Here is a 24,019-nt window from a genome sequence, read left to right on the forward strand (position 1 = left end):
GTAGTTCCAAGTAGTTAATTAAGCTGCTGAATGGTGTAGCGCATAATGTGCATATAATGAGCCTTCGGTCAGGCTCATAATCATGCGATGTTATATAAGGTGAGTGTCTGTCTTTTTTTTTTTTTGTTGTATTAGCCATTCGGTGCTCTTCTGAGCACACTGAGGACCTCACCTTTACTGCTGGCACTGACGTAGGCTGACGAACGTCGCTTCAAGCCGGAACCGGACTCGGCGCTACCGTTCACCGGCAGTATGCGGGACAGCGTGACAAACGTTCGAAATATTTCCATTATATTGTAATCATCCTTCGCCGAGCACTCCAGCACTTTTACCCTGCGAAAAGATGGAATGAATCAAAAGCGAGAGAAAGAGAGAGAAAAAGGAGATATAAAATTGTATGCCTGTTCGATGTGAAAATCCGGTCGAAAGCAATTAGAAAGGGGGAAAAAAACTCCTGCAACAAAACTACACGGCTACCGGATGCTGCGGATCTATTGCCTTGATGTTTTCCCAATGAAAATGTTCGAATCGATCGACACGGGATCGAGGGGAACGGGTTGCTCTAATCGCTAAAGCTCTTAATTCTCGTACTTAAAACCCGGCTTCTGTCACAATGTTTTTTTCTTCTTCATTCTTCCGGTTTTTTGCGCACCCCGATTTTCTATTTGTCCTCACAGCAACAATTTTCCCCCGACATACCCCATATTTCCTTTATAGGCGCCCGATAGGTTTTTGGTCAAACATTTGATGACAAAATTGCTTTATACCAAATGAGCCATAAGCGAATCGGAACTGTTACAGGAAGGATGACAGAGAGAGAGCTTAAAGGGAAAAGTGTGGAGGTGGGTTTTGAATGGGAAGGAACACGAAGCGATAAAAAAATGGAAATAAACGATAGTCACCCTAATCGCGGAACAGTTTTCCACACCATTGCCAGGCTGCGTCACGGGAGTTGGGCAGATGAGGCATTTTTGGGTCATAAAGTTTCGTCGAGCTTTGTCGGGTCTTGCACACTCAAGCCAGGTAAAGCTTATGCACTAAAAAAGCCAAATGATTGCCTCTTTTCGGGAAGAGGGCCAAACAACGAGGATGGGGAGGTTAGCATATCCGACCAGGTGATAGAAAAAAAACGTCGCTCCACGAGTCGATCGATTTTTATGATCCCGCTTCACCGGCGTGCATTCGCCGGTTGGTCCATCGACAGCGGATTCAGCTTACACCGGTTAGAAGGACATATGGCTCAAAGCGGCTTCAAAGGGCACAAACGGGAACCCGCCTTTTCCCGTGCCATGATAAAATTAATTTCAAATTTATCCCATTCTCTCCACCCAAAACGGCGCATTTCCCAGGTTCCACCCAAATGCTCATTGGACATCGGATCCAGTGGCTTGGTTTCCGGCAGCCACCATGGCGACTGTGACCATTTGCACTGTACGAGAGCGCTGACGAGAACTGGCTAATAAAAATGAAGGCCCTTTTCATAAAGATGGTGTAATGGTTGCCGCTGTTTTTGTCCGTTGTCAAATGTCCGTATTCCGTGTTGCACTGTCACAGTAATTGCTGCATTTTTTACGATTGAACACACCAAAGGCAGCAAAAGACTTTGTGATTAATTCATACAAACGTGCCGGTATGCCAGGAAAATATTACTATACAGGAGTTTCTTTTTTTTAATCAGTACTAGTATGTGTGACAATCCATGATTGTCTCATGGATACCGGAATTGGCGCCGGTTTACGATTAAAAGAAAAGGCACTCATTTTACACTAATCATCTCGAAACGAAATTGGCCAAACACAAAGCTGCAGCGGCTATATCATCAGTATATGTCCTTTGATTATGGGTTATAAAGGTAATAAAAAAAAACAAACTCAGCTACAAAAGTGTAGCGCCATCATCAAAAGGAGAGATCGTTTGGTAACACAACTCGTAAGCTTTACTGCACGACCCTTATTAAGTGCTGGAAGGTTTCATGTTGCTGCTGTGATAAAATACGCCAGTTTTTTTTTTTTTTTTTTTTTTTGGGAAATGAAAATTGAGTTTCTAATGACATTTCTTGCATAATAACTACTGCGCTTAGGACGTGCTCAGGTGTGTTCGTTTTTATTGATTCTTTAAAAAAGATTCAAACTCGTAGCGCATACGTATATTAAAGCGTGTTTTGAACTCTAAGTGAGATATCTTTCAGAGACTTTAACAACCCTGAGCGCTGGAGTAGTTGAGGAAAGAAACATTTTTCAAAAATGATATACAATTCCTGGTCACTAACAAGCTCTCGGTCAAAAGTTGTTAAATTTCTGGAAGAACCAGGTACGTCAGGAACCGACTCTTGCAGATACGTCAGGAACCGACCTGTCAACACTGTTTTAGTGAGAAAGATCGACAAGCGTTAGATATGATCTATGTTACATTGATAAAGTAAGAGTTCTTGCGCGATATTGCAAAAGTTTAAGGCACAGTTGAGACTTAAGAAGACGGAGTTCTGGAGAACTCTCCAGTTCTCATCGCTCTTAATACTAGTGATGTTTTGCTGGATTTGCGAGCCATATGTTTTAGAGAAGCTTCGTGGAAATGCCTTCACTTATATAATATTGTAGAGATTCAAGGCTTCCAATCCAGATACCGATCTGACATATAATGATTAACTTGGCTACAAATTTTAAAGAACTCAAATTCTGCTGGTTGAAGAATCGTACAGCAGTCTGATAAGTAATTAAGAAAGTGCTGATGCGATTGTTAGATATGAGAGGAATTTGGGGAGTACAATACGTACGTACGTAGAATAGTACGACATGGACCACAGACAACAGGAAAATTAAAGATATTGTCCAAAAGTCTATTATATGGACATTACTGCATGAAATAAAGTATTGCCTTACTACCAATTCTAGTGTAGAGTCCACTGCTTTACAACGGAGCAGTGTTCATCGAATGGAGAATGTGTTTTTAGCTTGATCAATTACCAGAGACCGCCAACATACGAGTATTTTTCTTCAAATGAAATAATCTCAATGTACAAAAATGTTTAAGGACATTCCATCTCTGAGGCTATACTCTCGTCGATAGCCCATCAAATAAAAATGAAGACTAGAGAAAGCGGTAATCTAATTGTACAGTGACCTAGAAAACAGAGAGTACAGTCCTGCACAGTTTAATAATTGGGTCACCAAACTATAATCTAGAAGATCCAGAAATATAATACCTTTAATATGCTAACTTATTTACTTGTTATCTCCTGCCCACAAATAGTTTTTAGACAAAAGCGTAAAATCTTTTTGATTGTATTCCTTTATTCGTAATAATGTGTCCTTACTTCAGCATGTAATTTTAAGACAAAGTTGAACAGTTGTAAAAAAATTCAATTTTTTTTACTGGTGTATGTAAGTGAATTGTTGCAACCGAATCTTACGGGTGTGCAAACAAATCATCTTCCTTTTTGTGTTCCACCGTCAAATTATGAGATTGATTCAACTCAAACATAGCTTCCAGAAGGCTCCGTTTCCATCTAAAATCGAACGTGTGCTGATGGAAGGTGTTACCTTATGGATTTCTTCAATCTTACGCTATGTCACGCAGTACATGACTGCAGCCGACTTTGGACGACCTTCACGAACATCATCAGCAAAACGATTTTGCGTACTCGAATTGGATGAAATGACGATACACAGTGGCAATTTGATGGAGCTTCAATATCTCAAGTTCTTTCAATTTAAACGGAGCATTTTCATAATAAACCCGTAAAAATTAGGTACCTTTACTCTATAAAGAAATCCTTCAAAAAAATTGAAAATTCTAATTGCAGACATAAAACTATATTTTTTTTAAATAGACAAACATTTAACTTTCTAGCAGGAAATATTTATTTATGCTAAATATACACGACTAATAATAGTTAACTGTAATTATGCTAAATTATAAATTGAAGTCATAATAATTAAAAATGAAACCTCACACGGGATATTTGATTACCATTTTCCAAGAATTGTCTTCCTTCAAACTCTTAATAACCCACTAACGCTCATCTTCTGCTTACTGGGTTGATGTCAAATTTCCCCCATCTCGTTTATTAAAGCATTTTTTTTGCCGTCGTCTTTGTCCACATTTTTCTTTTTCAGCACAACTTTTTCATAACTCCAAAACCCCGCTTTATGGGGTTGTCGCAAACAGATGCACTTTAGTGACTGCGGTAACCGGAAGAACAAGCGGAAAATGTACCGCAGTGCAAAACACCTTTTTCACCCCCTTCTCGTTTCATTTTCTTCCACCCGGTCGGTTGACAAAAGCGTCTCGCTATAAGATTAAAAATAGATCAAAGAAAAGGTCTGTATTTCCTGCTTACGTCATCTAGTTTTATGTTTAGTGATGAGCTTAGTGCAACCTGTTTTTCCTATATTGGCTTTGAAATGATCGTTTTATTTGCTTTATTCCAGTTTCTGTAACCAAATAAAAAAAAAAGTCGGAAACATGCATCCAAATCCGGAAGAGTGGTTTTTTTGTTGTTGTATTTGTGCAAGGTATTTGATGAGTCGGTGTTTGGGTATATATCGATGCAGTACAGGAATGTGGCTTATCTGGCACACCTATCTTCTACACCAATCGAGGGGGAAATTCCTTCCCCCCCCTTTCTGGGTGCTTGGTGCTTGTGATGGCCAATCAGTTCAACCGTGATAAGATGGTTATGTTGAAGCATCGCATCACACGACTGCTTGCCAGTCGTTCAAGTGGTTACCATCCATTCCCCCTCAGTCGCAACATATTCAATTAGTCTCGCTCTCGTCGGGCGAGATTTCAAGGTTCCTACACACACACACACACCCGGCAACCTCAATCACACAATCAAACGGTTGACCTTTTTCCTGTGTCCGTCATTAAGAGGTGGTACACATTGTGCGGATCCCGGCATCCAACACGGGTACGGGTTTGGATAAAGCTGGGGGAGATCGTCCAATTTTCACCTGCTTCTTCAACCAACGATTCCACTCGATTGGGGAGGCTCTAGAAAACGGTAGACCCACTTTCTCGAACTGGTCCCAATGGGGTGGAAGGGCTAACACACCAGAGGGATGTTAGTGAAATAGAGCAATATGGAGAAATTTAACCAGTTTTACTCCTATCTTGCAGAGACACAGACACGGTGGTTCGTACGAACCGGATACGATGGGGTTTTATGTCGTTGTGTGGTTGTGCCCTACGGTAAGGTGAACAGAAAGTTGTTCCTACGAACCTTCCGGCTGCCCTACAACAACGATTACGCAACCCCGATCGCACATTTACGCAACACATGCTTTAAAATGCTGATTAAAATAATCAATTTAAATTGATACTCGTTCAACGCTGAACGCTGATAGGTTCCGTGCTGGTGGAGGATCGCGTTTTGTTTGTTTACCATCGTAATAACCAATTCCAAATTACTCCCTTCGGGGGGTACACTGAACCCTCGGGTAGGCTGCATACTAACTTGTATGCCTACCACATTTTTCGGGTGTTATTATCCTGTACGAAAATTGTAATTAATGCAACGGCAAGGAAGCGAATATGGAACAGGGTGGCAAAGGACTCCAGTTTTTCCCGGTATCTACAAAAAAACCCCTTCACCATACTCATTTCGATCAAGTTTTTGGCGTTTTTGTTTTCTTTTTGTATTCCGTTTCGTCTGGTTTATGTTCGTGTGCCGTTTCTGTAACGTGTCAGTACTTTTCAGCAAAGCTGCAAAATAATATATTACGTTTTTACATGCAACCATTCGTTCGGCGGTTGCTTCTCGGGTGAGGGAAGGGGTTACCAGTGAAGGAGGTGAAGGACCATACTTTATGCTAGAAGTTCCGAATGAACGGTTAGTGTTGTGCACCATACCATGAATATGCCAAACACAGGGTTATTTTAACTAGCGAGTTTAAATCGTCGAATTGGATGATTGTTGTTGGTAGGTTGCTTTTATGAATATTTCTACCGAAAACTTTACTTCATCATACAAACACTGACAGCGGAATGAAATTGTACAATTGCATCAGAATATGAAAAAAAGGGGGGAAATTTAATCTCACTATTCCAACCTCTTCAAACTTTCGGTTTTGAATGTTTCGTTGCTGGAAGCACCCAACCATCAATATTGTTGTGTGAACAACAGTCGCAACCTTTTCAGGTTTTGAGTGCCAAAAGTATCTTAACGGTGATTATTGTGTCTGGGGGTTTGGTTGGTAACATTTAGAAATTGAATTTTCACTCTTACTGAAGATAAACCGAGTTCAAGACAGCGAGAGGAAAAAACGCACTTAAACTGGTATCAGATTTTATCTGCTTCTATCTAACCTTTGCTAGTGCCGGTTGCAGCACCACATTGCAAAACGGTGAATCAAGACCACTAAAGGAACAAATGCGCTCTAACCATGTCATTCGGTACTTACCTGATCGTTGGTAGATTTCAATTTTGCCTCCCGAAAAACAAGAACATTTGCCTCCTGCTTACACCCTGGCAAAGGTTCGAGTGTGTAAGTGTGTTTGTGTGCAATTAAAATTCGATTAGTTCCACCGTTCGTGAATCAGTTACATTCTACTTCAGCGTTTTTCGTACTTCTGTTGGTGGTGGTGTACCTTTCCGTGTTGAGATGCATCAAATCATGGGCGTTTTTTTTTGCTTTCTACCTACGCTTCTATCACGTTCTATGACTCCTCTGTCTCTTCTCCCCATTCACTCTGCCAACTCCTTCCCTTCAACTCCCAAGTGTACATTCTATATGTATGCTACTACAAGAACGAGCGCAACGCATGCAGCGCATAGCTGCAAAAAAACACACACACAATACCCTACGGATGCGATTAGACCATTACATCGGGCCGGAAATGGTTCAACCATTTCTAAGTTCACATCTTTTCTCCCGCTGGAACGAGACCGTTACAGACGAAGAAACAATTGAAACCCGTTAAGCAACCGATTATGTTCCCTGTTCCCTCAATACCCGTGTGACTCCCTCCTCGGCCAGTCCGGAGAGTGTGTGAGATATTTCTGTCACAGTGTTTTGCGTAGCGAATTGTCTGTAGTCGAACGACATTGATGAACCTGCCAGACGCAGCCACTAGTGGCAAAGAGAATTTTATGCTGCACTAAACAAAGGAAGGCTTCGGTACCGTGAGACAAGACTAAAGCGAATACCGGCGAACTGTGTGTGTGTGTATGGTATTGATTGAAACTTTACACATTACACGTTGGCACAGTGATTAGCGTGAGTTTGACTGTTTGACGCCAACGTACCAACAGTAACTTGTTTGGCAGTGTTATCAGTTTGTTCAGTTGTTACCGGAGGTGTTTTGGGATGATCGGGTTTAAGTTTCTTGTATAAGTAGACAACAGGTCGTATAATTTGATACTGTATGCCTACGGGTTAGATAAAGATAAACACCCTTTTAAAGTGTACAGCCTTTTGAAGGCAAAAATTCAAAGTATTCCTCAAACTTTTTTTTTTCGTTGAAAATTTTCATCAAGTTGCGAAAGAAGATAATTACTCGGATATTGAAACACTTCAGCTCTAGAATATTTATAAATATTCAGAGCAACTGGATGAGTGGTTCAATATCCTCATGTCTTGGCGTTGGATCTAGAATACCACATCTCAGACTAGCGAAGAACATTAACCGCTGATAGGATGGTGGAATTAGACGACTTTGTTGACTATTACCATCGAAATAATACTTGAACTAACCTAAACTGGAGAAGTAACACTAAACAAGAACTTCATCGTATTGTTGTTGAGGAATGTTGATATCATGTATATAAACATATTCCAAATCCCGGGATATTCGGAATATTCCAATGATATTAGCTACTCTAAACTATACGTCAAGGTCGGATTCTTTCATCGGATTCTCACCAATCTGTAAAATACTTAAGACAAAGAGGCAGCCTAGAGACAAAGATCAGAAACTTGGAAAAAATATACGACACAGACAGGATTTGTATAATTCTTGACAGGATTACCAGACTTGAGTAGTTAAAGTCTTAGCATCTCCAAAACTCTCGGGATGAAAATCTTGGGATGGATCAGTAATATTCATTAAAATTCTTAGTTAAAATGCATACGAACTGATTGATTCGAAAGATATCATTAAATACGACTCTCCTGAGCAACATATCTGCTTACATCGGGTTAAAGATATACGAGACAAAAAAGGCCACATGGCAAACAAATGCCTGTTGAATCAGAAGTCATGTACGGAGAGTTAATCGCACCTTTGAAGTCGCCTGAAACTTCACCTATGTTCTTGCGACTGTCAGTCCCAGGAAATAACAATCGATCAACCAACCAGTTATACTTCTTTGCTCATTCAATATCTGTTACAATATAAAATACTTGTACTGTTATGGTTTTTTACAGTCTCAGTACTCACATACGCTGTGTACAAAGCTGACAGAAACCTAATTCTTTTTCTGCTGTGGCACTACAAGCAGAAGAGATGATCTTGTGGTCTATTTTTGCTGGCTTTCCTGGACTTAATTTACGCGTAGGAGTATTGTCAGTCATCGTGTAAGACTGACGCCATTACCACATAGACTACTAACCTACTACTAAAGACAAGAGATGTTAAATTCTCGAGAAACTTTGTATAAACATCCTAGTATTGAAATTGCATGTTTATCTAAGAATTTTTCTAAGAACTCGAGAAAAAATCGCATGCTTTTGTACTTCCCGTAATCCGATAATTATTATCGATATTTTAATAGTGAAATGAACCATTTTCCTTTTCATCCAATGGAATTATTCTCAATCGATTTATAAGAATTGAACCTAAATTTGAAAACATGTGTTGTAAATTACCATACAATGCTATAAGTGCATAGTTTCTAGAATTGAATGAATAACTCGCGCAACATACAAACAAAATATTCCGATTAATCCTATAAATTTTTCATTGTACCTTACATATAATGTAACGCATACAACATAACCATTAAGGAAAACTTATTACACCAAAACATGGTAATTGTACAAAAATGGTATTCCATTTAACAGAAATGTTATCGAGTCCAAACCAAGGGGTGTTTTTTTCTTTCTTTCATCCCCCTCAATTTGCATCTTATTTCGCAGCAAATAAAAGTTCGCCCCATCATTGTGGTTGCATAATACGTTTCGTTTCAGTTCAATTGCCTCTGTGTGAACTGGCACACGACTTTTCCGTGTATATATTCTCTGTTATACAGTATATTCCTCGCTAAGCTGTGTGTGTGTGCACCTCATTGCAGTACAAATAACTTTACAATTATTGCTTCTTTAAATAAGCTCACCAGTTGCTTCTGCACCGTAATGGCTTTATGAAACAAAATGGCTCACTTTGGGAAGCAAAAACAAACGGCAATTATACGGCTATTTCTCGCGTGTGTTCCCTTTCTGTGGAACTATTGAACAAAAACGTTTGTTTTAAACATTTTCACTTGTTTTCCCGTTGCTTAATTGCATTGCGAGGAGAGAGTTGAAACAAGTGGATCGTGTTTTTTATTTTCATCTGTATTTTGTATTCTTCTCTTTGTTAATGAGTCATAAAGCAATATTTGAATAGTCTGCATTACACAACTCTGTGCCGAGCATAAATGAGCAACTGCATCTACCATTGTCTCGGGTGGAACGTTTGTGGAACTTTTCATCTACGTTTTCAATATTTTCTTTAACTTGGCCCTTTTTTTAAATTAAAGTAAAACGTGCCAGCTCGAAACTCCTTCCAACGACATTCACATACGACCCACAACGAAAAAGTGTTCCCAACAGAAAAATTCCCATACAGTCATCTTCACACGGCTTTTGAAGATCTCGCCTGGCGAATAGATTGAATTAAGATTTATCCCACACAATTGGCTTTAGTCACGTTACCACTGTTCTGTCACAACAGCCCTTGCCACCGTATCCCTTTTTGGCGGGATACGTTTCTTTGACGGGCCAACCACTTGACAGCCGCCTATGCCACAAAACATGACAAGTGGTTAGGTTGCCTACCAAGTTCCGTACAGATCCACCGCACAAAGCATATCCTGCCGGGGTGTGAAATGCGCGATTTCGGTCGAGAGTATATTTATTCAACATACAGCCATACACTGCTAACGTTTCTTGTCGCGTATTTTCGTTCCAGCCTATCTCGAGGGCAGAGAACATATGCGGAATATCTTGATGGCAATCCGTTTTGCTGCTTTTTTTGTGGGTGACAAGATTTCCTTTTGTTTGTTTGCCTTCAAAAAGATAGAACCGGAAAACAAAGTCACAGAATATCGTTTGAGACACATCACGAAACTCCAAATTCACGCTTTTCTATATGTAGCCTAGCTCAAAAGGCTCAACGTTTACGGTGGTGAAGAAGTAAAACACTATAATATCGAACCATCGGGAACTTCAGATCTCGTACCAAACGTGTTCGTGCTCATGCTGACGATTATTAGGCACATCCTTTTGCACAGCGCCTTACTAGGCGTTGAGCTGTAGTGTAATAAATGATCCCTGCCAAGGAGAACGTGTAACTATAACATTTGTCATGTTACGAATCAGTTTTCGATTCGTGACCTCGCGACATCTTTGAGCCGATGGGTTGATGCCATTAGAGCCAACAACTACCGTGAGCCATCATTCAAATGTTACGAGTTATGGAACGCTATCTATCAGCCACACATTGTAACTGATATGGAATGACATCAAGACATAATCTTACGCTGCAAATTTACTATCGGCTTGCAAATTCCTTAACGTTGCTAGAAGTATTGATAAAATGAACGAATTATCCTTGTTACTATTAATGTTAAAGGTTGAATGAGAATGTTTCCAGCAATAAAATTCAAGAGGCCATTTTTATTAAACACGCATTAGTAATACACTCATGTTACAATAAAATGAGATTTGAAATTGATTTCCATGCAGCAAACTTTATTTACGTTTTATATTTGATACATGTTCAATATTGACGATCGTTATGAATAAAACACTGGGCGTCTCCATGTATATCACTGGGCGTCTCTATGTAAATCACTAGGCGCCTCCATTTGTCAATTATTATTTCGTCACTAAACGCTTGACAATTGTCGCGTTTGCGAAAGCGGTTCAGAAAGTTCTTGCGAAACTCCATGTAAAAAAATTTGCGAAAAGTCGTTATACGTGTATTTTCAGCGAAAAATCGCTATTCGAGGCGCGACTTGACGCCACGACAGTTTTCTGTAATGGCGGCCAGGATAGCTTGATTTTGCTGGCAAAAGCGAGGTAAACAAATACAAATTCTAAAATTAGATCGGTTGAGTGTCATTAAATATTGTAAAGTTTAAAAAACTCGAATGCCTTTTTATTATAAAAGTATTATTGGGTATGTAAATACTATTTTTAAAACTGAAGAATGGCTGTTAATTCGACGAAAATCTCATCTCGTGGACATTTCCAAAAAAACTTCTAAAACTATAGCCTTAGCTTTTTTTGTGTAATTTATAAATATATGTATATGTATTTTATAAATTTATATGTAATTTATAAATTTATAAATTGATGGATTTTAATGCATATTTGTTGAAGTAAGCTTCTTTTCAATCAAATAACGCTTAAAATAAAATAAAGAATAAAAAATCATAAAAAATAAAAAAAAATCTATAAATTCAAAAATTTTCTAAGGCTAAAGCCTTAGTTTTTTTTTAAATTTAGCAAAATTTTATAAATTGATTTATTTTAATGGAAATTGGTTGCAATAAGTTTCTTTTCACTCAAATAATGCTTTAAATAAAAAAAGAATAAAAAGTAATACAAAAATAAAGAAAACTAAAAATTTGAAAAGTTCCTAAGGCTATAATAGCCTTCGATTTTTTTTAGTAAATTAGAAAAATTTTATAAATTGATTTATTTTTATGCGAATTTGTTGAAATAAGTTTTTTTTTCACTCAAATGATGCTTTAAATTAAAAAAGCATAAGAAATCATAAAAAAATAAAAAAAACTCTAAAAATTTGAAAATTTCCTAAGGTGACAATTGCTAAGCATGTAGTGACGGGGTTACATTTTAAGTGTTGATCGTTATAGTTATTTTTTTATTTTTAAGTGCCAAATTTTAATCGTTTGATAACAACACAATCGATAATCCATCGTTTTGCTCCATATGCGTTTATTTTAGCTTAAAACTCAAAACTAACTTTCAGCTAGGGAGTCTTTTCTTTTGTTTAGAAAATTTATTTTTTGAAAACTCATCATATCCAAAAAGCTTCAAACACAGCAGAATGCTATTTCTGCGCTAAACCGATACCTTCATGATTGTGCAATTAATATAGAAGCTATTTGCGATATGCTGCAACGATTATGCGATCGTTTGGATGGATTATGTACCGAGCGCTGCATTGTACAATGCTTATGGGAAAGCGAACATGTGTTGCCGGTTGCTACCAAACTCCTAACTGACGTGTGAACATCCCATTAAACCCAGTTCATTTAGCACTGGTGGGTGGGCAAAAATTTCGGAACCTCCAAAGCGATTCCGGATGCGGATGTCGAACTCGGTTGCCTGTCAGATACCCATCCGGCATAAGCTCCTTTAGATGGACAGCCGGGTTTGGTGGGTTGTGTGAAAGTGAATAATTTCTATCAATCGCTTGCAGCACCAAACACCCGCTTTATTCAAACACTTTCAACTGGACGGGAATATTCATGGAATTATGCAACGCAGCAAGACTTTTTTCCTCCCCCAGAATGCACACCATTGTGCAACGGTAAATATTGGCTTGGAATTGAATTTTCACCACAGTCCCCCCCGAACTCTAACGGCCATAATCCCAACCTCATACGGGGTTGCCATGGAGTTTCGGGGCGAATGGAAACTGCTGAAAATGTCAGCAATTGTTCAACTCGCGGACGCAAGCCTTATGAATTGGGATGTGTCCGCGTAGATGGACGAATGCACTATTCGGACAAACAACAAACGCCGCTGTTCGGTATCTTGCATGCTGTGTTGCTAATAATGGTGGGATGCATGATGAAGTGTCGATGCCGGTGCGTGTTGAGGTCATATTTGTTGTTGTCCGACGACAAATTAATTTCAAATTGATATTTCATCTACCGCTGTGAGGGAATTTGTTGCACTATGGTAATTCAATCAGGGTGTAAAAATTGTATCAACCTTTGTAAAGCAAAAGAGAAAAAAATATGTTGGTGAAAATTCGCGGTTGCCTATAGAGGATTGTTACTGTTTCATATATGACGCACAACAAATTAATCCATTCATCATTATTCCTGGTGGTAAATAACGTACTGCTTGCACTTTTTCATTTAAGTTACAATTAATTATATAGTTCGTAACATAACTAGGGTAACCGCTACAGTTCTCGGCATGTGTGTGGTTAAAACAAAATTATACAAAAGTTTGTAATAAATAACATCTTAATGCTGTTCTACAACGTAAAATTTGTATTTATTCTTGAAGTACAATGTTTCATAAAATATAGAAATTTTCACGGAGAGTCTAAAATTTTCTGTCCAATTTGCTCTAAGTCGACTTCAACAGCATGTTTTGTTTTAAACATTCCTTCACAACCACTGAAAATCATTTATTTTCTGCTCTAAACATCGCGAATATTGATGCTTTTCGATGCAATAACCAAGCGTTGTTTACAACTCCCAGCAGGAAGACGGCAAAATCTGCTTGCATAATTGCCGAAACGGACAGCATCCAATTACTGAATTATCTACTTTTGAGCAAAACATTTAACCTAAAAAAATGGAAAAGTTTTTAAATTTTTGTTTCATATCATTTGCGTTGATTAAAACGTGTACTAGCTCCACTTGCCGGGTTACATCTTCCAATCTATGTAATTTTGTATTCTAAACTGATAATGTGAAAAAATACTAAGCAAAATGGTCGTTCTAGATTCGTATAGACGAATAAAATAAATATTGGTCTGATCACAGGTTTTCTCAACAGAACTAAAGTACACACGCAAACTCTTGCGTGCAGTGGCGGATTAGCCTATGGGCGGAGTGGGAGTCCGTCAATTGCCTCGTCGGTTTGGGATCTCGTGTCTATAACCAGGAAAATAAGCATCCTCTCGCAGTCTCCGTTTCCATAGGGTGTTGTGGCGAGAACATTATAGAAAACTTCATGATATTCCAGAAATGATCTATGCCTCTAACGCAGAGATGCTTTCGATTTTACGCTCCGGTGCCACACTCAACGTTGGAAAACCCGAAGTACCCAACGTTGGACATGTCAAGGAACACATCAACATCACTATTCAGCGGGATTTTTTTTTATCCAGGTACAACGGACTGGCCGTATTGATTGGTTGAATTCATTGGTTGAAGACAGTAGAAAGGTTGCAATTGCTTTGCATCCTCTTTACCAACAATGTTCGTGAAGCGATGAGCCACAGCTGGCACATTGTTATCAACCAATTTCGACGTTTGGTCTGGCTTCATCGCATAAGGGATCTAAACCTGTGGAGGGTTGTATGTGACTTCTGTATGTGGTACCAGAGTCATAGACATACACAAGGTGTCGCTGACTATTGGCCCATTTCTGTGGCAAGGATCTGAAGGCATATGTCTGTCGCTGAACATCTAACCTTGCCTCGAAACCGTGGAGGATTAAACCTGCATATTCCGGCTATCGCTACGCAGGGATTGCTAACCCTCCCAACATAACTCCTATATCATCGATGTACCCATGTCTCAGGAAGGTTGTCATGCAACTAGCATACATCCTGGACACAATCCCCAACATTACCGCCCGAGCACTTCGTCAGATATTAGCTGAGAGGCTGAGGTTGGCTCAAAGATAGAGCAGGAATTCCCAAAAATTAATTGGCGGCTAGTTTGGGCCAACATCAGCTCTAGGCGGCTTTCATCCGTAAACTGTACCGTAAACTGGCCCACAAGAAGATAGCTCATGGAGAGCTTATGGCGAAAATAAACGGAGGATCATCAGCTCGCAGGGAGTGCTCCAAGGTGGATACACTGGAACACATATTTAAATTGTGTTCCAGAGTGTCATCGGGCAGGAGTGTTCTGCTGCAAGCAATCCACAACATCGAGCTCACCCTTACTCCTTCACTCGTGTCCCTCCGCTTCACTGTACTAACTTCCTGTTTGAATATCCAAATCCTACGTTTGTTTGCAAACTTCATCATCCACATTGCTGGAAACAAAAATGCTGTGATAGATGAAGAAGTCTTTAAATGTTTATTGTAACCTTTGTTTTTTCCTCGTCTCTTTTGTTTTACCATCTTTCTTTTGTAATCTAGTACATAAGTTTATAAATCTTTCTTTTCTTTTAATAAAAATATTTTATTAAAAAAATCCTACTTTGTAGCCCAGTATATCAGCAGATATGGTACTGAAAAAACTCGATATCAGAACCAGATTTACCTAATCATAAAAGTTCGGCCTGGTTAAGAATTTGTACCGCGTCTTGCCGTGTGAAAACCCGGCGCCATATCGAGTACCGTCGGGTCGAAATATGTGTAAATTTTATTCATGTAACCTCCATGGCAAAACTTTAGTTTTATTAAGTGATCGTGTGGAAGGCAACGAAATCAAAGTGGTGGCGTTATGGCCTCCATAGTGCAAATGAAATCTTCCCAAAAGCACCACAACACTCTCGGGAACATCATTCCCATCTTTCATATTAAGACTTCGAACAATGGCGTACATAAAATCATGTCACATTCCCATTACGGTATGCACGCATATCACATCTCGAACACGAACTTTTCTAACGCATGTTACTCAACTTTGAATACTTTGCATTGCTTCGAGGAGTTTTCAAACTTTCAACAATACAGACTCTTCCACACATACGTTTCCCCTTTCCACCCTAGCCGAGGCTGGTAGCTTTGGAAGAAACCTTCAACTACGGCCACGCACACGTTTGATGAATATTGTGCCACAACATACTCCACAACAACCATCCTGATGGCAATTAAACACTCATGTGCTACCAATGACTCACGGTTGAATGAAATTTGTGCAGCGAAGAATTGTTTCTCAACCTCCCAACAAGTGTCCGTGCCACGTGTTACTAACGCACCGTCCCACCGGTTCCAGTGTTACTTACTTTAGCTTGGGTAGCTCGCAGAACACCCACTCGGAGACGTCCTCGATGCGTACCTCACGGTGTGACGCCGTCAGATCGTACTTGTTGCCCACGATTACCATGGGAATGTCCTGGAAGTCGGCCCGCTGCTCGCGGATCTCCTCGAAGCACTGCTTGACGCAACCGAGACTTGCCTCCGATGTGGTCGCATACACAAGCAGAAACGCATGAGCTGTCGCAATCGAGAGCCGTCTCATTGCCGGAAACTGCATCTCACCGGACGTATCAAGGATGTCAACCTGTTGGGATGTTGTGTTCCAGTTTTCAAATGCTCACTGCACCGATATCCGTATCCGGTTTTATAGGGGTGTGTGGGAAGAAATGGAAGCCGACGGCCTGTTTACTTACCTTTAGCGTGACCGAACCGAGGTCATACTCCCGGTTGTACAAGTCTTCCACCGTTGGCCGATACTTGTCGGAGTACGTTTTGAATAGGAAACGCTTTATGATGCAGCTTTTACCAACACCGGCACCACCCAAAATCACTAGCCTTATTCGCTCAAAGTCTGACATTTTCATTTAACCCTCTGCTTGTACCTGCTAATGCAAAAGAAGTGGATTTTTTTTTCTCTCGCTTTCTCTCTCTTTACCACTTAGCAGCCAAGCTACGAATGAAGTTTCCCAAGTGAAGGTTAGACAAAAAGCAAGAAAAAAAACCCAACAAAAGAAAAAGTAAAATAAATTGAAAATACAGCAAAAGACGGTCTAAGCTCCAGCTGCTCTGACAGCGTCCGTCTTCGTTCGCGCGTTCTTATGCGGCGGGCAAAGCACACGATGGTAACGATGTCTTTGCGCACGGAATGAATTCCTGCTCCCGCTGTTTGCTCAGGCTGTGATGACGACTGTGGCCCACTATGTCATGCAGATGAAGTATGTGAACGGGCACCAAGCGCTAGTTCTTTGCCGTGGCTACCGTCATCGTTTCTGTACGAAAATTCGATCTGCAAATAAATGAAGGTAAAAGTGTAAAGGTTAGCATATTTTTCATAAAATTTCAACTTCGCTGCAAGTGTTGCAATACAAAACATGGCTTGATGTGCAGATGGTGAAAAAAAAACACGATGTAAAAGCTGTTTCAGGAAGTATTTTACATTCCTTGAAAACGCTTTCTTCATCATTTTCAAATGCCCGCAGGTATGTGTGTGTGTGTGTGTGTGTGTGTGTGTGTGTGTGTGTGTATGTGTTGATAAGTGTAAAATTTCTCCGATCTAACACTCAACTTCCGTGAAACTAGTTTTCCATGCCACTACAGCTCTTATTACATGGTATAAAAGGGTAAGAGTTCCAAGAAAACGAAATCTCGTCTTCATCTCATTAACAAGAACACGTTTTCTGCTTTGCTTAAAAGTTTTAGCGCATTTTTCTGTGCACTGTTTTTCTAAGCAGCAATAGAAATGTTTCATGCAATATGATAATGATGTAAAAGTTCTCGTAGAGCTGCACGTCTCTAGCGGAACCAAGGAATTTTTTTTTCGTCGTTTTGCTTTATAATTTCGAAAATTACTTTTTAATATGAACATAGAATATATTTTTCTAATGAAAAAATATTTTTCATTAGCAGTTTGGATAAATTAAATTTAATAAACTAAACTAAATTGTACCTTTGAATGAAAGTGAAGCATATTAAATATCAAGCATATTAAGTAACAAAACATTTTGAAATGCTTTTATTGGTTGAAAATTTAATGCCAAATAGAGTAACAGAACACTTACAGACTGTTTGGGATTTGAAACGTAAAAGAATGGGTTGCTAGTCGACGCAGATAGTGAGTGAGTTACCACGCAAGACGTAGTCAAGGGATCATATTAGAGCGTTACTTTTTATTCACCTGAAAAAAGTAAGTAAATGATTCAAATTTTTATTACCACTCTTTCATCCGTATAATCATTAATTATTCTTATCTATATAAGTCACTAAGTAGTCAAGTAGTAAGAGTTATTTATATTACCAATGCTGGCACCTGAGAGGTTTTTTTTCCTATTCTAAGGGTTTTTCATTTTTCTAACCTATTCTAACTCTTCAAAAATTCAACTAAAGAGTTAGATGTATGTTATAAGTCAGTAATGTTGATTGAATTCTAAAAAACGAGTTGAAATGTTCATTACTATACTCCCAGCAAATGCAACTATTAGTAAACTACCGGGCGTCTCCATCAACAGAGTAGATAAGGACAAAGTTATAAACAATAGAAATATTTTTAATCTTATACTAGAAAAGAGTGCATAGTCTCTTTTAAAAATGTAAAAATAATATTTAGATCTCTCATATTTTAGATTAGAAGCGATTCCAGCGATGAATTGATTAAAAGATCTGTTCGATACTTTTGATCTGCTGTTATGTTAAACGATCGTATCAGAGTAATTTATTGAAAATTACTCACAAAATGTTGTTATATTTTCATCTTTATTACTGAAGAAACAAACGTTTATAATAAGCATTTTCGAACCATGGTCAGCATTACTAAACAACTGCTTTGTTTTCAATTTTTTTTCACAAACAGCCGATCAAAACTTTTATGTAAATAAAAAACGAATCTAAAATACACAAGCCCGTTACGTGTGTCTATTTGTACGGAAAGCTAGGAGCAGATAATAGAAGATTTAATCGACCCCCAATAGCCTGAAAACCAAATCTTCTTACACTATAATAAATGCAAACTCCTTCCACTATGCATGTTTACATCCAATTTGTATCACCATTTCACAGGCAGCCAAACAAACGACAAATTTCCATCCACCAATCCACCAGTACGAATGGATGCGAATATCACTTCAACGCCTTTTTGGCAAAACGATTCTCCGTAATCGTTTGAATAATATTGCCGTCTGCCATAATAAATAAAAGCTAAATTATACATCCGCAAAACATTTACGTACCGGCGAATGTGCTCATTTGTAATGTATCTCCCACCTCATTAGTGACACATTTCGTGACTCTCTCTCTCTCTCTCTCTCCCGTCAACCATCATCGAGCCTTGTGTTTCGCGCATCGCACAACATCGCTTGCCATTTAATTCACTAAAACCCAAGCGACCGTATACCCACTAATGACCGGTTAGAGTTACCGCTCGGCATCCAGCATTTGCCAGATGCATCGTCAATTCTCGATTTGTTGCTGGTAGGCGGAAACCACGGATCACGAATAGAAATTAATGATTTGCCGGTGCTTTTGAGTTAGTGGCATCGCTCAACCGTTCGGGTTTTATTGGCGGGAATCTGGATGTATAATATTTTGCCTTTTTTGCAAAAAAAACCCCTCTGTGCCTCTTAGGCGCTTGCGACAAAACTAGCTTCAGGTACGGCAACGCTCTAATACCTATCATATTTCGCTCCAAACAAGCAGAACGATGGATGGAAGTAGAACATCCCCAAAAAGTGATGGTACGTGGGTAGTGTTTTGTGGTCAACAACATATTACCACACTCATAACCTCGTATCGACATTCACCTGTCACAAAGCGCCCATTTGCTCTTTTGGGTAGTTCGAACGTGTTTTCCAATTTAACTTCCTCGCCGTACGATCGTGTGCTGTTTTTGGGGGGCAGAATGTGTGCCTACCCTCAGACAGATGGCACAAAGGACACACACACACACACACCCACACACAAACACACCAAAAACCGAGGGACCAACATTACGGAATGCGAAGGGTCTTTCTCATTAGGCAAATATATTGGGCATACCGCTGGGTCAACCACAGCAGACCGCATATCGACCAATGATTTTCCGCTTCACCGAAGTGCTCTCATGGGAAAATTATTCCAAGAATGTCGTTCGCCAGATCTGGCTGAATGACGGCTGCCGTGGAGTGAAGGAATGAGCGGTTGGGAGGGTTTCGATTGGGAAGTTGTGTCACAGATTAGACTCGTTAGATAAGGATCGCAACCGTACCGTATCGCTCCACACAGACGTAAACTTGTGAAAACCCGCAAGACAAATGTGAAATCATATCACACGAAAGGTTGGAAAGATCCCGAGCGCATCGTAAACATCGATAAACGTTCCGCACCAAAGTGTCCCCTGGCGTGGGGAAATGCGTGTCATATTTGGAAGCGAAGAAGCTTATCCCCGACCGGGCACGCGTGCTATTACGCGACCAGGCGTCCCTCAAAAAGCGGACGTAATTAATAGAACTCAGCGAGCGTCTATTTTAGCCGAGCAGGAAGGAAATGTGGATTTGCAACATCTGTCAACAGATGCGTTGGCATCTTAATTAACTAAGCGACCATCCAATATAATTCCACTGATGGGTTTTCCTTTTAATGTGTAAACGCACAGTAATTAATTGCCGTAAGCTATTGCAACAATGTAGCATAACCACTAACCACACATACTTCGCACGGTGCCATAAATCTTCTCGGAGCTTGGAATCAAACGCTTGTCTGGTGAAGCTTGTTAGTAAAAAGATTTTTTTTTCTTAAATTGCAAAAAAAATCCTACTTTTTTTGGCTTTTTTGGAAGCTACTAAATTAAATTGAACAGTGATTAAAAAGTATAAATTTTATTATAATTCCAATAATTCCACTACAAAAATATAGTTTCAAGTAAATTGAAGCTTTTTGCTATTCCTGTACTATGATTGCGATGCAATTGTTCAGATCTTATCAAGCTACGGTATTTTTGAATTCACCTCACAGTTTATTGACAACTTCCCAAATATGTTTGAATACATCCCGAGGTTTTTGATACTTTGTTAGATATTTTTCAATTTCTTCCGAGATATTTTTAATTGGTCTCGCAAAAAATTTTCAAAAGTTTTTTTTTATTTTCTTCTTTGGGGAGCAAACTTTTCGAAAAGCAAATTTTCAGCACAAAAAGAAAGATTCATGCAATGTTTAAACCATTGTATCACAAGTCTACGCTTATTCCATTTCGGCATATCTTGCAGAAAAACTGAAAAAAGACAAATATACGGAAAATACGCTTCACGTAGTGGAAAATTAATTTTGTTTAAGTATGTAGGCGAATTCACAAATGGTTAGGACGCAGTTCAAACATATTTAGGAAATCGTCAAAATATCTCGAAATAGATTCAAAAACAGCCATTAATTTTTCTTTAAAAACCCTGGGAAACCGTCAAAAATCTAGGACATACCCTAAGGTGCTGGGAAAACATGTTTTACTCTCAACAACACTCTCAAGTAGAAGACATACGATACAACTGTGTTGACATTGCCCACGTGTTGATGTTGGAATGTAATGCGATCCGATCATCAAACAATTAACTGTGATCGGAATCGATGTAAATACCTGTCAATATAAGAAAAACCCTGCACACAAGTACAATATTGTTACGCGTGGACATACTTAAAGGTATTTATAGTTTTCGTTTTCCACTAATTGCTCTGACTTTTTAGGAATCAGCGCTGAAACTTGAACTACCGTTTCTATATTTACTTTAAAGATGTTTCCTTGAAGCTAACAAAACCACTGCATTAGCTCGCCATTTAAGCTTCCGCTGTTTGCAGCTAGTTGACTCAAATGTTTACAAATGGCAAATTAAACTTTCCGCATCAAAGCTGCTCGGTTGTAGCCAGTGGTTGGTTTGGGAAAAACAAGAGAAAAATAAATGTCCCCGAACGATGCTTCACTTTCATCGCGTAAATGGAGACGCCTGGTCATTGTTGACCTACCGTCAGCCCTTCATTTCAGTTGCATTTCATTATATTTTGCTGTTTATATTTTGCTTTTAGGATGGCATGCTCTGTTTTGAAACGTATACCTATTTAACATTAGGAACGTTTAAAATTATTAGCATTTGGTTGTGACATAATCAATTAAATAATTTCTCCATAAATTTAACATTATTTCTTGACAGTACAAAATTGATAATATAGAAAGAAAAAAACAGTTGTATCACATTTCATTAATTCAACAAGCAAAATTAAACAAATAAATTAACCTACTACACATTCTATGCATTCTAAGAACAACTCTACAGTAGCGCAAACTCTTTTCCTCCCAACGTCTGTGTAGTACATTAAATGAGGCAACGAAACGAATGCAAAAAAAACCACCAAACAAAAGCGCATTTACTCACAAAACCACAAAGTTCAGCAAAGCTTTCCCATTCAGCCATTATTTTTTTATGTTTGCTTTTTCTTCTTTTTTCCCCCTTTATCTCCACGAACCGTTCAGTGCAAACAGTTATTTACATGCTGCCCACTGCTCGCGATACTGTTAATTGCATTCATTCGTTTGAAATCACCCGGTGAATAGACAAATTAAACGCATTTATCAAATCGGATCGTGGCAACATCGCACTGGCCTGGGAAAAGCGTAGTTCAATAGTGTCCATTTTTCCTTTAATCACTTCTGTTTCGCTATGTTTCCCCGCGTTTGTTTAACGATTACTTTGTATGTAATGGAGGTGGGGAAATAAGAAGAAAAAACAACACATTTATTTACATCCTTCCATGTTGCGCTACATGCACGATGATAGAACAGTGGAGTGGGTACAGCGGGAAAAAAAACAAAATGAAACCATAAATCAACATTTCACTTCGATGATTTTTCTTGTAACACAAACCAAAACAGAAAGAAGAAGAAGCGAAAAAAAACATTCCGAAGTAGCCGAAATCATTTCGTACAACCACTTGCGCTGGACACGACTCTTATACCGCTCTTTTCGCTAAACGATCAGTTTTCACAAGGATGAGATTTCTCGCACCATTTTGCTAGGTAGCGTTACCACTGTGTAGTAAGCTCGTTTTACCACAATTATGAACTTCTGTTACATCGCTGCAACAGTAGTCCACATGCTTTTTATCGTGTCTCGTTGTTGTTGTTTTTGTTTCCTCCTCCTTTTTGCCTTTATTAAACACATCCTCTACTAAACAAGAAGAAAGGGAGAGGTTTTTGGAGCTGGATGAAATGAAAGGAAGAGAAAAAAAGAATGATTTATAGTTGCAGCCCAACGAAAACTAGAGCTTTCGCTTCACGTGGCGTGCGTTAGGTAACACGTTTTACCGCTGGCTGATACCAGCCCCATTACAGCCATAAACACATTTCATTCGACGCTTGATGTTCTTCACACCTCGTCCTGTCTGTTTTCGCACCACCACGAAGGATCGACCATTAACATCCTCATCATTACCATCAGCCGTCAAAAAAGGTGATGCAATTTAGCAGCGTTGGGGATGCGAAAAAGTTTCACTTACTTCGCGGGTAAGTAAGTGGCACGAAACCACAAAGCGAAAGCAACAGTGCGTAAAGGGAGTTAGTAAATGATGATCGATAAACATTAATTTGCGATTGCAATTCAAAGCACATTTTACAAAGTGTAAGTTACTGTGCGGTCCGGTTCTGTTTGTAGGTGAATAGCTTATTTAAATAAATTATAGGTCGGAACCGTAGCAATTTCTGGGCTATTGGTGGTAGAGCTTGAACTTTGTCGGTTAATTAAATATTTTCCCAGTGAATCTAGTGGAGTTCTATTTGCCAAAGGATATCGTTTTTTTTATATTTATTTATGGTTCTATAAAACACAGAAAAAGACTAAAATTTTTCCTAATGTTGCTTCATTTGTCGGAATTCATTTGAATATTCAGTTCATCAGTATTAGTATCTTATTTCATAACTGATTTCCTTCCAACAAAATCTTTGCAGTTTGAAAATCCATTCCATTTCCTTTTTTATGTTCGACATTTCATCCATTTTTGTTGCAATAATATTCACTGATATTTTCGTTTACTTGAAGTTTCCCTAAGAAATTGAAGGGACTTTCTTAGAAGAAACTTCCACCATAGAATATATGACACACAACGTTGGATTTCCGATTCGAAATATTTTTTGAAAGTTAGTCTTCAATCATGCTCATGCTCCAAACGCAAACAAGACGAGCTGTCAATGAAAACCATCAAAGCAATTTCGATTTAGGTTAGTATGAGTGTGTAAGTATCATATGCAGCTTTAGAGAATTCCATCTTTGAGCGACTT

General features: G+C 38.9%; 1 protein-coding gene across 12 annotated transcripts in view; it reads right to left on the minus strand.

Annotated features, from left to right (window-relative positions):
• LOC125772245 (GTP-binding protein Di-Ras1) overlaps positions 1-24,019 on the minus strand; it is a 42,062-nt gene that overhangs the window by 4,735 nt on the left and 13,308 nt on the right. For all 12 annotated transcript variants that reach the window (XM_049443739.1, XM_049443738.1, XM_049443734.1 and 9 more), the window contains 3 exons: positions 16,431-17,023; positions 16,044-16,321; positions 173-333 (listed from right to left, as the gene is read on the minus strand). In XM_049443739.1, the coding sequence (XP_049299696.1) occupies positions 173-333; positions 16,044-16,321; positions 16,431-16,601 (610 nt within the window). In that variant the 5' untranslated portion in view covers positions 16,602-17,023. The remainder of the gene's footprint in view (positions 1-172; positions 334-16,043; positions 16,322-16,430; positions 17,024-24,019) is intronic.

The sequence above is a fragment of the Anopheles funestus genome, chromosome 3RL, assembly GCF_943734845.2.
Source record: "Anopheles funestus chromosome 3RL, idAnoFuneDA-416_04, whole genome shotgun sequence".
In the NCBI taxonomy this organism is placed as follows: domain Eukaryota; kingdom Metazoa; phylum Arthropoda; class Insecta; order Diptera; family Culicidae; genus Anopheles; species Anopheles funestus.